The sequence below is a fragment of the Diabrotica virgifera genome, chromosome 1 (assembly GCF_917563875.1).
Source record: "Diabrotica virgifera virgifera chromosome 1, PGI_DIABVI_V3a".
Classification (NCBI taxonomy): Eukaryota; Metazoa; Arthropoda; class Insecta; order Coleoptera; family Chrysomelidae; genus Diabrotica; species Diabrotica virgifera.
Window position 1 is genome coordinate 79,262,113 of NC_065443.1, and position 12,763 is coordinate 79,274,875.

A 12,763-nucleotide genomic window follows, 5' to 3' on the forward strand; every position below is an offset into this window, starting at 1 on the left:
TGCTTTAATAATAGCTTGTATTCCTCCATGTACGCCGCTCATAACAGATGCATTATCGTATCCCTGTGAACGGTATTTCATAATATTTCTATACCATCAATTTCAAGCTTCTTGAGAATTTCGTTACTTAGATTAACTGCTTTTTTCCATTTAACGGAAAAAAATCCAAGAAATGCTTCTTACACCTCGACTTCTCTCGGTTTCGTCACAGTATAAAGAGGAACAGTAAAATTTCTTCTATGTAGGCACTTTGATCTCAAGAAGTACTACCGGAAGTTAACCGGTACGTAGCAATGCGAAAGTGGTACTCTAGCGGTCTAGCGACTGGGAACCTTGCGCGGTCGCCATGCGCCTTTTTTACTTCTTACTTCTTTACTTCTTTTTACGATTTTACTTCCAATTTTTCTCAGAGCAGTTCTAGTGTCCCTATTTATACTGTGGTTTCGTGTGTTCACAAAATAATATCGAACTTTAGATTGATACGTGAGTAAAGTCACAAATTAATGATTTATTCTTTTGTGATCGGGTCTCTCGGGTGTCACCCCTGAAGGGGTGACACCCGGGGCGGACCGCCCCCCCCCGCCCCACCCTAGCTACGCCACTGATAACACATTCAGTTGTGTAAAAATCTCAGATGTCCGGAGTAAACTACATAAAACATTTGGATAGTTTTAGAAAAACAACAGATGTCCATGTATTCTGTTGTAAATAGTAATAGGTAAAGTCCGGATTATAAGCATTTTGTTTTTTTTGCTTTTTTGCTTATAATTAGTATTTTTAGTAAAAATGCTTATTTTGAAGATATTATATTACTTATCTTTGTTTATTTTACTTCGTATGATGAACTATAGTTAAATTTCATTTGTACTTCCTGTCTTAAGCAAAATTCTATGAAGTAGCTATAAAACTCTAATAATTCAATAAACCATAAGAATTTCAATCCCTTAGGCCTAGGAGATAAACGGGAAAACCCATCGTTATACCTGTTTACGTAACAAACTATTTGTTTGCAGAAAGCCCAACATTATTATATCGTTGTAAAATACTTCTCTCACGAGACTATTCTCGGAGAATATTCTAATCATTCAGTATCGGCACATTTGTCTAAATTTAAATACGAACCGATCACATCTGAAGATGTTGAAAGAACTTTTTCTACGTATAAATATATGTATACAGATAGAAAACATAGTTTTTTACAAGAAAATTTTGAAAAACATATTATCAAAGTCAGGCAAATATGCAGGCTGAAAAGGAAGATATATGCGCATATATACCTATGCATATTATTTGTGTCAAATATGCATGTACATGCATTTATTTATGTCAAATATGCATGTATATGCATGTATTATTTGTGTAATGTACATAATATTTTAAGTATGAAAGTTGCTGTCATCATCATCATCATCATCCAGCCTCAAAAGTCCACTGCTGAACATAGGCCTCCTCCCCTCGTTTCCAACCCCATCTATCCTGCGCCGCCCTCATCCAGTTTTTATTTACCTTTCTTAAGTCGTCAGTCCATCTTGTAGGCGGTCGACCGACGCTTCTCTTGTCTTCTCTTGGCCTCCATTCCAATAACCTCTTCGTCCATCGCCCATCTGTCATTCTGGCTACGTGTCCTGCCCATCTCCACTTCAACCTGGCTACCCTCTCGATGACGTCAGTCACCTTTGTTCTTCTCCTGATTTCTTCGTTTCTGATTTTGTCTCGCAGAGTTATTCCTAACATTGACCGCTCCATTCTTCTCTGCGTGACTCTTAGTTTGGTAGCCGAGGCTTTAGTTAAGGTAAGTGTTTCTGATCCGTACGTCAAGACTGGGAGGACGCACTGATCGAATACCTTTCTCTTTAGACATGTGGGTAACTCACTTTTAAAAGTTTCTCTCAGTTTTCCAAATGCTGCCCACCCAAGACCGATTCTTCTCTTCAGCTCATGAGTCTGGTTATCCCTGCCAATCGTAATTTCATGTCCCAGGTATTTATATCTATCTACGAGTTCTATTTCCTTCCCACCAATACTGATGTTCTGGTTGGGTACCAAATTTGTCATTATTTTTGTTTTTGAGATGTTTATATTTAAACCAACATTTTCTGTAGCTACAACGAGTTCTTGTACCATCTCTCTTGCCATACCTAGATCCTCAGCTACTATGACTATATCATCGGCGAAACGTAAGTTGTTTAGGTATTCTCCATCTATTTTTATTCCCTTTGTCATCCAATCCAAACTCTTGAAAGCATGTTCTAAGACCGTATTAAAAAGTTTAGGTGACATTGGGTCTCCTTGTCTAACCCCCCGTTCTATTTTTATGCGATTACTGTTAGTATGTAATTTGACAGTGGTTGTTACCTGTAAGTATATTTTGTGTAATAATTTTGTATACCTATAATCTAGCCTGCATTCTTTAAGCGCCTGTAATATTTTGCTAAGTTCAACTGTATCAAAGGCTTTATGAAAATCGATAAAAACTAGAACTAGGGGTTTATTGTATTCCACTACTTTCTCTATCAGGGTTTTTATACTTTGTAGATGGTCATTTGTTCCGTAATTTTTTCGGAATCCTGCCTGTTCTCTTGGTTGATAAGTCTCTAACTTTCTTTCCATTCTCTTAATTTTCTTAAGGAAAGTTGCTGTGGTACTATTTTATTTTTCACCAATTCTTTGAAAAGTATAAGTGGTTCGGAAGAATATATTGGCTTCAATTCAGCAAAAATTTTTGCATAAAACATTGCAGCCTCTAATCAAGTTCTGATCTAGTAACAATAGGTTTTGGTGGAAGAGGAAGATTCGGCAAATGTTCTTTATACAACTGATATCTTATAGGTGCTTTAAGAAATATTTTGTTCATATTTAAAATAAAATTATTAACAAATGGAAATTTATTTCTAATTTCTTCTGCGACCCTATTTAAACCATGTGCTAGGCAAGTTGTATGTACTAAACGTGGATAACAAAATTGTTTCCTACTTTAACCTTGTAAGGTGCAGCATCTGAAAGAAAATAAAATTTTTTCGTTGGGGACAGTTAAAGGAAGAAAAAATGGCTAAACTGTCTTGCAAAAACCTTAAAACTGTTACCTATTGCGTTGGTTTTATTCAACTGCTTGGAAGCAATTAAATGCGATTTGCAGCTTGCTCATTTTTAAGAGATTCGATTAATAAATGTTCGATGTAACGTCCAAAAGAATGAATTGCTTCATCCACACATACATAAAAATAATTGTTTCCTATATCTAATTTTATTTTACTCAGTACCTCTGAATCTACCACAGAATCGACCTCGTTTCTTCTTAAGCTTCTTTTACTTGGAATATTCCATTTGCAGTATTTTCCAAGAAACATTCGCAAATTTTTATTTGATAATTTGGACAAAGATATATTTTAGCTTAACAATGCTTCGAACAAATCATGGTTAAATGTCTCTTGCTCACTTGATTTCCGATTAGTTGATTTTAAGCACCTAGATATCGAATCTTGCCTTTTCTCTCCCGATTCTAATTTCTTTTTTTTTACCGGTGTGTAAAGCAGTTTTGCAATGCTGGACTATTTGGAATTTTTTCGAATGGAATATCCAAAAAAATTCCTACAGTAAACTAAATAATTTTTAGATCGGGGGTTATTTAAAGCATTTTAAATTAAAAATGTATCTTTTTGGTTTTCTGATTATTTTTATGCAATTTAAAATATTTAGGTTTACCTACTTTGTATTTACTTATTGAATGCTGAGCATAATAATTTTCCCATAGCAATGACTAATTCTGGATGCCTTGATCCACACAGAAATATCAGGTACGAAGGTATTTCATCATCATCATCCAGCCTTCTGCATCCAAAGTTGAACATAGGCCTCCCCTAATTTCTTCCAGTTTTGTCGATCTTGGGCTTTCTGCAATCAATTCCCAGCAATCCTTTTGACGTCATCTGTCCATCGTGTAGGTGGTCTACCTCTACTTCTTCTGTCTTCTCTTGGTCTCCACACTGTAATTTTTTGGGTCCACCTCCCGTCCTTCATTCTGGCTACATGCGAAGGTATTTGAACCATGAATAAACAAATAAATTCGCTTTGAAAACCTATTATATGCACTTTATTTTTAAATATTCCAGTTTATGCAAAATTCGAAAAAAACTACCAAAACATGCAAATGCATATGCATATGCACTGTTGCATATTTGCCTGACTCTGCATATTATTGTTCATTGTTTTTATGCTAATGGCCACGAATAAAAAATATATTAATATGTTAATTATTTTTATATTTTTTATTATATTAAGTTTAACACTTTTGTAATTTTTTATTTATGTATTGTTATCTAATAATACGATAATTAAAAATAAATGTAATTTAATATTAATGTCCTTTATTCATATTTATATCATTATATCCATGTTTACTTATAGGTTTTTTTTCTTGAACCTTGCTTATTTCATAAAAAATTTGCTTATTTTGCGACATTTTTTGCTTATATAAGTGCTTATTTTCGGCGTTATCGAAATGCCTCCCACTTTTTCAGGTACATATTTTCATACATGAAATGCCTCCCAGGTACAATCGAAATGCCTCCGTTTCGTTAATCATTTAAGCTGATATTTTGTCTATTTAATCTCTGTATAATGACACAATGTTGCCAAATCATAATTTAAATAGGTAGTATCTATTTATTTTGATTTTTCTAATTCTTAATGCAGTGTACATAAAATTTGTTTCATATAAATATTTCACAGTACGATATACATATTTCTTTTTAGAAAATAAAGTTGTTACCCGACAATCTAAGATCCAGCTTTTCTGGGTAATTCCAATCCCAATTCCGATTCTAATCTCTTCTTAACGATTACATGAATAGGTATTTTTACCTTAATCTTTTTGTTTTTTATATTCTCTTTTGTAAATTGTGCTAATGGGCTAAATGTTGTATAAATACTTGAAAGTTTATTAGTTCCGGCATCAGTCAGTTTGTCTATTTCAAGCTTGTCAGTTCGTCGATTTCAAGATCAAATTGTGTTTAAGTCATAACATCCGAAATAATGGAATCAACAATAAGTGTCAGTCAAAAGGGTAAACCTTTACTATCAATTGATGGTTTTACATTCGGGATTCAAAAAATGTTGGCAAAGATACAGTAAAACGGTGGACATGTACTAAAAAATCTGCAAAGCATTTGTGAAAACACAGGGATGTGAAAATACGATAATTGAATCAATATTAGATCATAACCACGAGAAGTTGTCTGCCGAAGTTTACAATAGAAAAGCCGTAAGCAATTCAATAAAAAGCGCAGCCGTGGAAGATCTCAGTGAAAAACCAATGAAGCTCATCTGTAAAGAACTTAAGAAGACAAATATAGAGACATTTACTATCAATGATATCAATAGGGTGAGACAAAATTTATATTATGCTAGAACCACAAATTCTTTAATTAAACTTCCCAAAAATATACCTACCTATCTGAATTTCATAAAGCTCGATTCATCTTCTATTATTACAAATAGAAATGAAAATTTTATAATTAAAAATGACAAAGATATTTTTAATAAAATTGGAAAGAAATCCTTTGTAAAAGGTATAAATTTTTTTTTATTAAAATCCCTTAAAAGGGCTACATCACAACAAAACGTTTTCGATTTTTATAAAAATCATCATCATTGTTTGATAAACTGGATGCTAGCTGAGCCACAAAAGAAAAATATCCGGGTAAAAACCCTTTACATATAATGTAGATGCCTTAAAAGTGCATACTTCAATAAAAAGCCCTGTGATGGTCACATGGCAACCAGGATAATGCCCTAAGGTAATGTATTGAGATTTCCCAACACGTGGGATCAAAATTGAGTTGATTACATTTCAATGACTTAATGGACTTAATGGCGACTTAATGGAAAAACATTTTCTTTTCCTTGTGGATATTTTTAATAATCATATTGTTATTTTAACATGTTTTTCAAATCTTCGTTTTCTTTCGACTGTTTCCAATTGGTATGTTGACGGAACTTTTGAATACTGTCCTCGTTTTTTCACTCAATTTTTTAGTATACATGGCTTGAAAACTGGACATTATATTCCTCTTGTCTTTTGTTTACTTCAAGATAAAAAGTCATCTTCATATTATCTCGCTTATAAATATATCATAGAAGAATGTTTTAAAATTAATTGTCCTGTATCCCCTAAAGTAATAACTTCAGACTTTGAAATTTTGATTCATAATGGTATTCGTATGGCATTTCCTGAATATCTCCATGGATATCGTTTTCATTTGGGTCAGACATGGTATAAGAAGGTTCAAGCACTGGGATTAGCTCCAGAATACCAGACTCAACCGAAATTACGCATTTTCTTATTTATATTTTTGTTCTTTCATTGTTACATCCTAAATGTTAACGATTTTTTTGCTATAGACTTGGCAGAAATTAAACCAGTCGATGAAAGAGTCACGTCACCCAGTTTTGTGATTATCTTGTTGATAATTACATATCTGAAAATTCGACATTTCCTCCACATCTTTGGGTTGAGCACTCTTCATCTTTACAAAGAACCACAAACCCATGCGAAGGTTTTCATTCCAAGTATAATTCTTCTTTCTACTGCCCTCATCCTAACATTAATAATTTTATTGATGTAATTTTACAATTTCAAATAAATACCTACATTAAAATGAATTCTGTTTCGACACCAAAAAAATTTGTTGCGGAAAGTACAGCAAAAATAAATTTTCTAAATGAAAAAATTTTAGAATTAAGAGAATGTAAAATAAATAGATTAGAATTTGTCAAAGTAGTATCATATAAATTTAGGAAAAATATTTTGTAATTTTATATTTCTATACACAATTTGTAATATTTTCCAAATAAGTTTTTTTGTGATGTTATTTTTAATAAATCTGTAAAATTCTTAATATGTTTTTGTATTTTTTGTTAAATAATGGTTAATAGAACTAATTATATATGTATAGGTTAGTTAAAATTGATAAATACCGCCTAGTGTCAATAATGTTTAATACATAAAGGTTGAAAATAAAATAAATAACAAAATACCAATTTTGCCAAAAATTAACAAAGGGACGAAGATATGCGGCAACGTCTCACCTTCACATAAAGATTAGAAGCATGTAATTTATTTAAAGCTTGGGAGGCAATTCGTATGTGACCATTTTAGCGACAGGTAAGAAATCCTATTTCGGGAGGCATTTCATATGCGGCCCTTATTTTGATCTTTCTGTCATGCTTATAATCCGGACTTTGTTTCTTTTGTATTAGAAATATCAGCATGGCGGAAAGGGTTCAACACAAAATACCTCTATATTGTCCAATATATTTTGCGAAGTTTGTACCCATTTTTTACTTAAAATATCAATAAAAATATAAAACCAACTTGTGCAATTAATTTAAAATGCAAATTCCTTCCAATAAATATCTTATTTAAAGTGGATTTGAAATAAATTGAAGCTGGGTAGTTTTTCTTGATTTGCCCAAATTTTAATTTTTGGACAAGTGTTATTTTTCAAATAAACGTTTCAATTTCTTTCCTATCTCTAGCTCTTGGCCTCCCACTGACGTTTTCAAACGTCATCAAAATTTCTTTACCTATTCTCTTCATTTAGTTATGCACATTTTACTTAGCTACTGTTATTATTTTTGCAAATACATCGAGTATTTACTATAATACTACTATATAATTTTCCGGTGGCGCCCAAAATCCCGACAGCCAAAATCCCGACGGCCAAAACACCGACACGCCAGAATCCCGACACGCTAGAATCCCGACATGCAACAATCCTCGCATAAGTAAAAAATCCCGACCACTACATTTTGAATATTTATTGTTTCCTTTTCAAATGCAATACCAAATCATATTATAGAGTATTGAAATTGAAAAATTAATTACTTACTTATAAGTACGGGTACTAAATTATAATGTATTTTAAAAGAAAAAAATATTGAAGACTTCATTTTATAATATAAAAGCTATACTTACTGAAATGCAAGGTTGTAAGTGACATGAGAATATCTATTAAGTATATGAAAGTAAAATTGAATTCAGAATTTTATTATACATATTATATTATTGGATTATATATTGGCAAAAAAAATAATTTTATTCATATACCCATGTTAGAAATTTTATTTAGAAAATTAGTTCATATTAAATGGTACACTTTCGTTTAGAAACAAAAAATAAAAAACATATGGCCATAAACAAAAAACCAGAAATAAATGTAATTATATTTTAAAAAGGAACTTATCAAACCTGTCGGGATTCTGGCGTGTCGGGATTTTGGCCTGTAGGGATTCTGGCGTGTCGGTATTTTGGCCGTCGGGATTTTGGCTGTCGGGATTTTGACTGTCGAAATTTTGGGGTAGACTCATAATTTTCTAATACTATAATACTATACAAACTTTAATATTCTTTTTTTTTTTCTCTAGACATCACACATATTATATCCTTCTGTTTTCTTCTTCCCTTTGCATGGCTTTCCCAGTTTTATAGCTTCTTTTGATTCATTCGTTTCCCACTTAGATGTTTTGATTTGATGTCTTTATGTCCGTTTTCTTTTCTCATCTATTCGATTATTTATATAACCATAAATATGTTGCATTGGTAAGAATATTGACATTAATTCTTCTACGTTGTCAACAGTCTGCTTACCGCCTACCGCTATTTTAATTTGGTTTAATGTTATCTTTTGTATTGTGAGGTCGACTAGATTTTTGGACTTCATTCTTCTTCTTTCAGTACCTTTTTCGATTATCGAACATTGGCGATAATATTGGCAATAATAACTTTATTTACGGCAGCTCTAACAGATTAGCGGTGGTCTCTTGATACTTGATACCACTCCCAGAGATTTCGGAGCCAGGATATTCTTCTTCCGCCTAGGCCTCTTCTTCCGCCTGGGCATCTTCTTCCGGCGATCTTGCCCTGTAATATGAAGTGTAGAGGTGTAGAATGGATTCCACTGGTATTAACCAAATGCTTTATTATTTTGTAAAAAATTATATAAAATTGCCAAAAAATTCTTAGTTTTGTTAACAATTCTGAATGCTATATATGGTAAATATTTTTATTAAATGGAAAAGTTGTGTTTTTGATCTTCGAATTATTGGTGAACTCATTGATTGGTGATCAGTTCTCACTTGTATTTAGTTCAGGTGTAGTGTTTGAATTTTTCTCTTCACAGCGCCATCAAACCATCAAATAAATAAGTTTATGTGACGGTATTCTACTAGAAAAATTAAAGATTATCTTACCGAAAACATTCGTGGTCTTATTAAACTCTGAATTAGGGAAGAAGCAATTAAATGAGCCAGTTCTTTAGGAGTCAAGGACACCTTTTTCTTTCCCTAAAATAAAGAAGATTTTAAAATTATATCAAAAAATAAAAGAAACCTATCGCTCACCTCCGCTCAAAGAGTGTCATAAGTCAAAAAACCAAAGTTTCGAGAAAACGACGTTTAAACGTTTAAAGTTTGTCCTACAACATTTTCAGTTTTAATTCAAAAACTATTAAAATTAGAATAATAACTATTTTTAGTCCATTCTTTCACGGTTTTTGCTCTATATTTTAAAGAACCGCTTGGATTGCCATGAAATTTGGCATACGTATAGCTTATATGCCAAAGAAAAAAAGTGATATTGTGCCGATGTGTGCTTTTGATCTAGGGGTGACTTTCACCCTCTTTTGGGGGTGAAAAAATATATGTCCAAAATAAGTCCGCAAATGGGTTAACTGACTAATTTTAAGTAACTTTTGTTCTATAGAGCTTTTTCGCCAAGTCAACACTTTTCGAGTTATTTGCGAGTGAATATGTTCATTTTTCAACAAAATAACCACATTTTTAGACGATTTTTTTTTTGGCAATTACCCCAAAAAGTAAGTATTTTGTCGAAAAAAACGTTCTTATGGTGTTCGCGTTAGGTCTCTGGATCTCGTAGAACCAGAGTTATAGCCAATGAAAAATAGATTCATATTCACCAAATTTCAAATAGAATATTTCGATGTGAAATATCCAAAAAATTAAGCACTCTTTGGGGAAAATCCATTATAACTTTTTTAAAGTGGTTAAAAAAAGCTTTATTTCTGTTTTTACAAAAAGTTTCTAGCATTAAATTTAAGCAAGTTACGCTCAAAATAAAGTTGGTCCCTTTTGTTTTTGCAAAAAAAAAAAAAAATCGGGAAGACCACCCCCTAATTAGCAACTTAAATGAAATTAATCGTTACCGCTCCACAAATTATTTTACTTATGTTGTGTTTATATGATCTGTAAGTTTCATCGATTCAAAGTACTTATTTTTGAAAAAATTTGGTTTCAAAGTAAAATTTTTAAAAATTTAAATTTTGAAAAATATGCTTTTTTTTTAAAATAACTCAAAATTTTTTAGAGATACCAAAAATCAAGAAAAACAAAAAAAGTCAGATTTGCCTTTCTGAATATCATGTATTTTTTTGTTTTTCTGTTAGACAAAAATTGATTAAGGTTTGGTGTTTCTAAATTTGCATACATTCATGATCAGTGACTCGTTCAACCCTTTTCAACTACAGCCCTTTCAATAATAAGGACTTTGAACCGATGAAACTTACAGATCATATAAACAATATATACACGAGTCAAGAAACTTGTGAAGTCGTAACGATTAAGTTCATTTAAGATACTAATTAGGGGGTGATTTTCTCGATTTTTTTACCAAAACCAAAAGGGACTAACTTTATTTTGAGCGTAACTTGTTTAATTTTGATGCTAGAATTTTTTTTTTATAAAATAAAAATGAAGCTTTTTTTAAACATTTTAAATAAGTTGTAATGAGTTTTCCCCTAAATGTGCTTCATTTTTGGTTATTTCACGTTAAAGTGTTCCATTTGGAATTTGACGAATATGAACCTATTTTTCATTAGCTATAACTCTGCTTCTACTAGGTGTAGATACGTGATATATACACCGTTTTTTTTTTAATTTTTTACAGGCTATATTTTTGCCAAGAATGTTTTTTCGACAAAATTCTTACTACTTATTTGAGTTATTTGCAAAAAAACCGTCTAAAAGCGTGGTTATTTTGTTGAAAAAATGAACATATTCACTGCCAAATAACTTGAAAAGTATTGACTTAGTGAAAAAACTCTATAGAACAAAAGCTACTTAAAATTAGTCAGTTTATCCATTTCCTGACTTTTTTTGGACGAATATTTTTCACCCAAAAGGGGGTGAAAACCACCCCCAGGGCAAAAGCACATATCGGCACAATATCACCTTTTTTCTTTGACTTGTTAGCTATGTGTATGTCAAATTTCATGTCGATCCAAACGGTTCTTTAAAATTTAGAGGTTTTGCAATATTTTACCGTTAAAGAACGGACTATTTAGTCAGTTACAATGGTTTTGAAGCTCTATAAAATAGCGTATTAAGTATATTAAAAATACTGAAACATTTTTTTGCGTTGTGACACTATACAGATAAAATAACGAAAAATTTACAAAATATTATTTATCAAAAGTGACACTTGCAGTACAGTAGGTATATAATATCATTATTATTTTCTGGTTAACAGACTTATACTTTTTAATGATGTAACTCTAAATACAAGTAATAACATTAAACACAAAATACTGCACAAAGAAAGATAAATAAGTGATAAATGTGTCACTTTTCTTGAGCACATACGCAGATTGTTTTGAATAAAGTATGTAATCACATATACTGTCTTAACTCGACAAAGGACGCTTTATACACATCTTAGACGGACAAATGCTTTGCACAAGTCGATATGTGACACTGACTGTGTTCGGTGCGTCGTTGATTTTGGATAATCGTATAATGACACTAGTGTCATCTAACGATAAATACTTTGATGTTATCCATTGATGTGACACTTTGTGAGATAGGAGTTTATAGTTTTATTAAACTGTTGGTGCAATAAAACCGATTTTAATTTTTTTTTTGAGTTATGACACTCTTTGAGCGGAGGTGCCATATGTATTCGCTTTAAGCCAATTCATTTCTCCTTGTAAAAAAATGTTTACTGCACAAGTTCACAGTCTGGTGATAATAAGTGAAACAATAATTTTTAAATATATACCGTCTACAAATTATTTGCATCTTTATATTTTTCCTATTTTTACGGTAGGTATTTCGTTTTTCTAGTATTCCAAGAATAGCCCAGTCGGGATACCATTTGACCTTGCATTAGGAGCTGCCCCAAATTGTATTTTTCCAATCTTTATGGGGGGTCAATAGTAGTATAAATTTAAAATCTCGACTGAATTTGACCGTTGCGTTAGCCGCCATCTTGATTTTAAATGAGAACTGTTTTTGCTCAATATCTCCGCCATTTTCAACTTTTCGACAAAAAATATACAAACTAAAATTGTTGAAAATGTGATTTTCTATAATTTCGTTTATTATAATTTTTTTTGTGCGGTCCATATTTTCCGAGTTATGGGGAAAAACAGTGACAGTTAAATCATAATTATTGATTTATTGAATTATCCCGTTTATTACTACTTTTACAACAAATTTTAACCTATACAAAAATGAAGAGAATTAAATTTTGTACAATTTTGATCTCTCTCATTTTTCTGATAAAATCAATATTTAAGGTAGTATGTATGCGGTAAAGGCGCGAGCGTAAGACCCGATTGATTTTAAAACAATTGTTTTTGTTCATTATCTTCCAAATTTTCAACTTTTCGACAAAAAGTGTAAGAACTGAAATTGTTGCAATTACGAATTACTACAATTTTTCGAGAGAACCAGTTGCGGGTCTAAGAGG

At 31.7% G+C, this 12,763-nt stretch overlaps 1 protein-coding gene across 1 annotated transcript in view; it reads right to left on the bottom strand.

Annotated features, from left to right (window-relative positions):
• LOC126878958 (uncharacterized) overlaps window positions 1-12,763 on the bottom strand; it is a 40,023-nt gene that overhangs the window by 12,605 nt on the left and 14,655 nt on the right. The window contains exon 3 of the mRNA XM_050641827.1: window positions 9,250-9,342. Within this exon, the coding sequence (XP_050497784.1) occupies window positions 9,250-9,342 (93 nt within the window). The remainder of the gene's footprint in view (window positions 1-9,249; window positions 9,343-12,763) is intronic.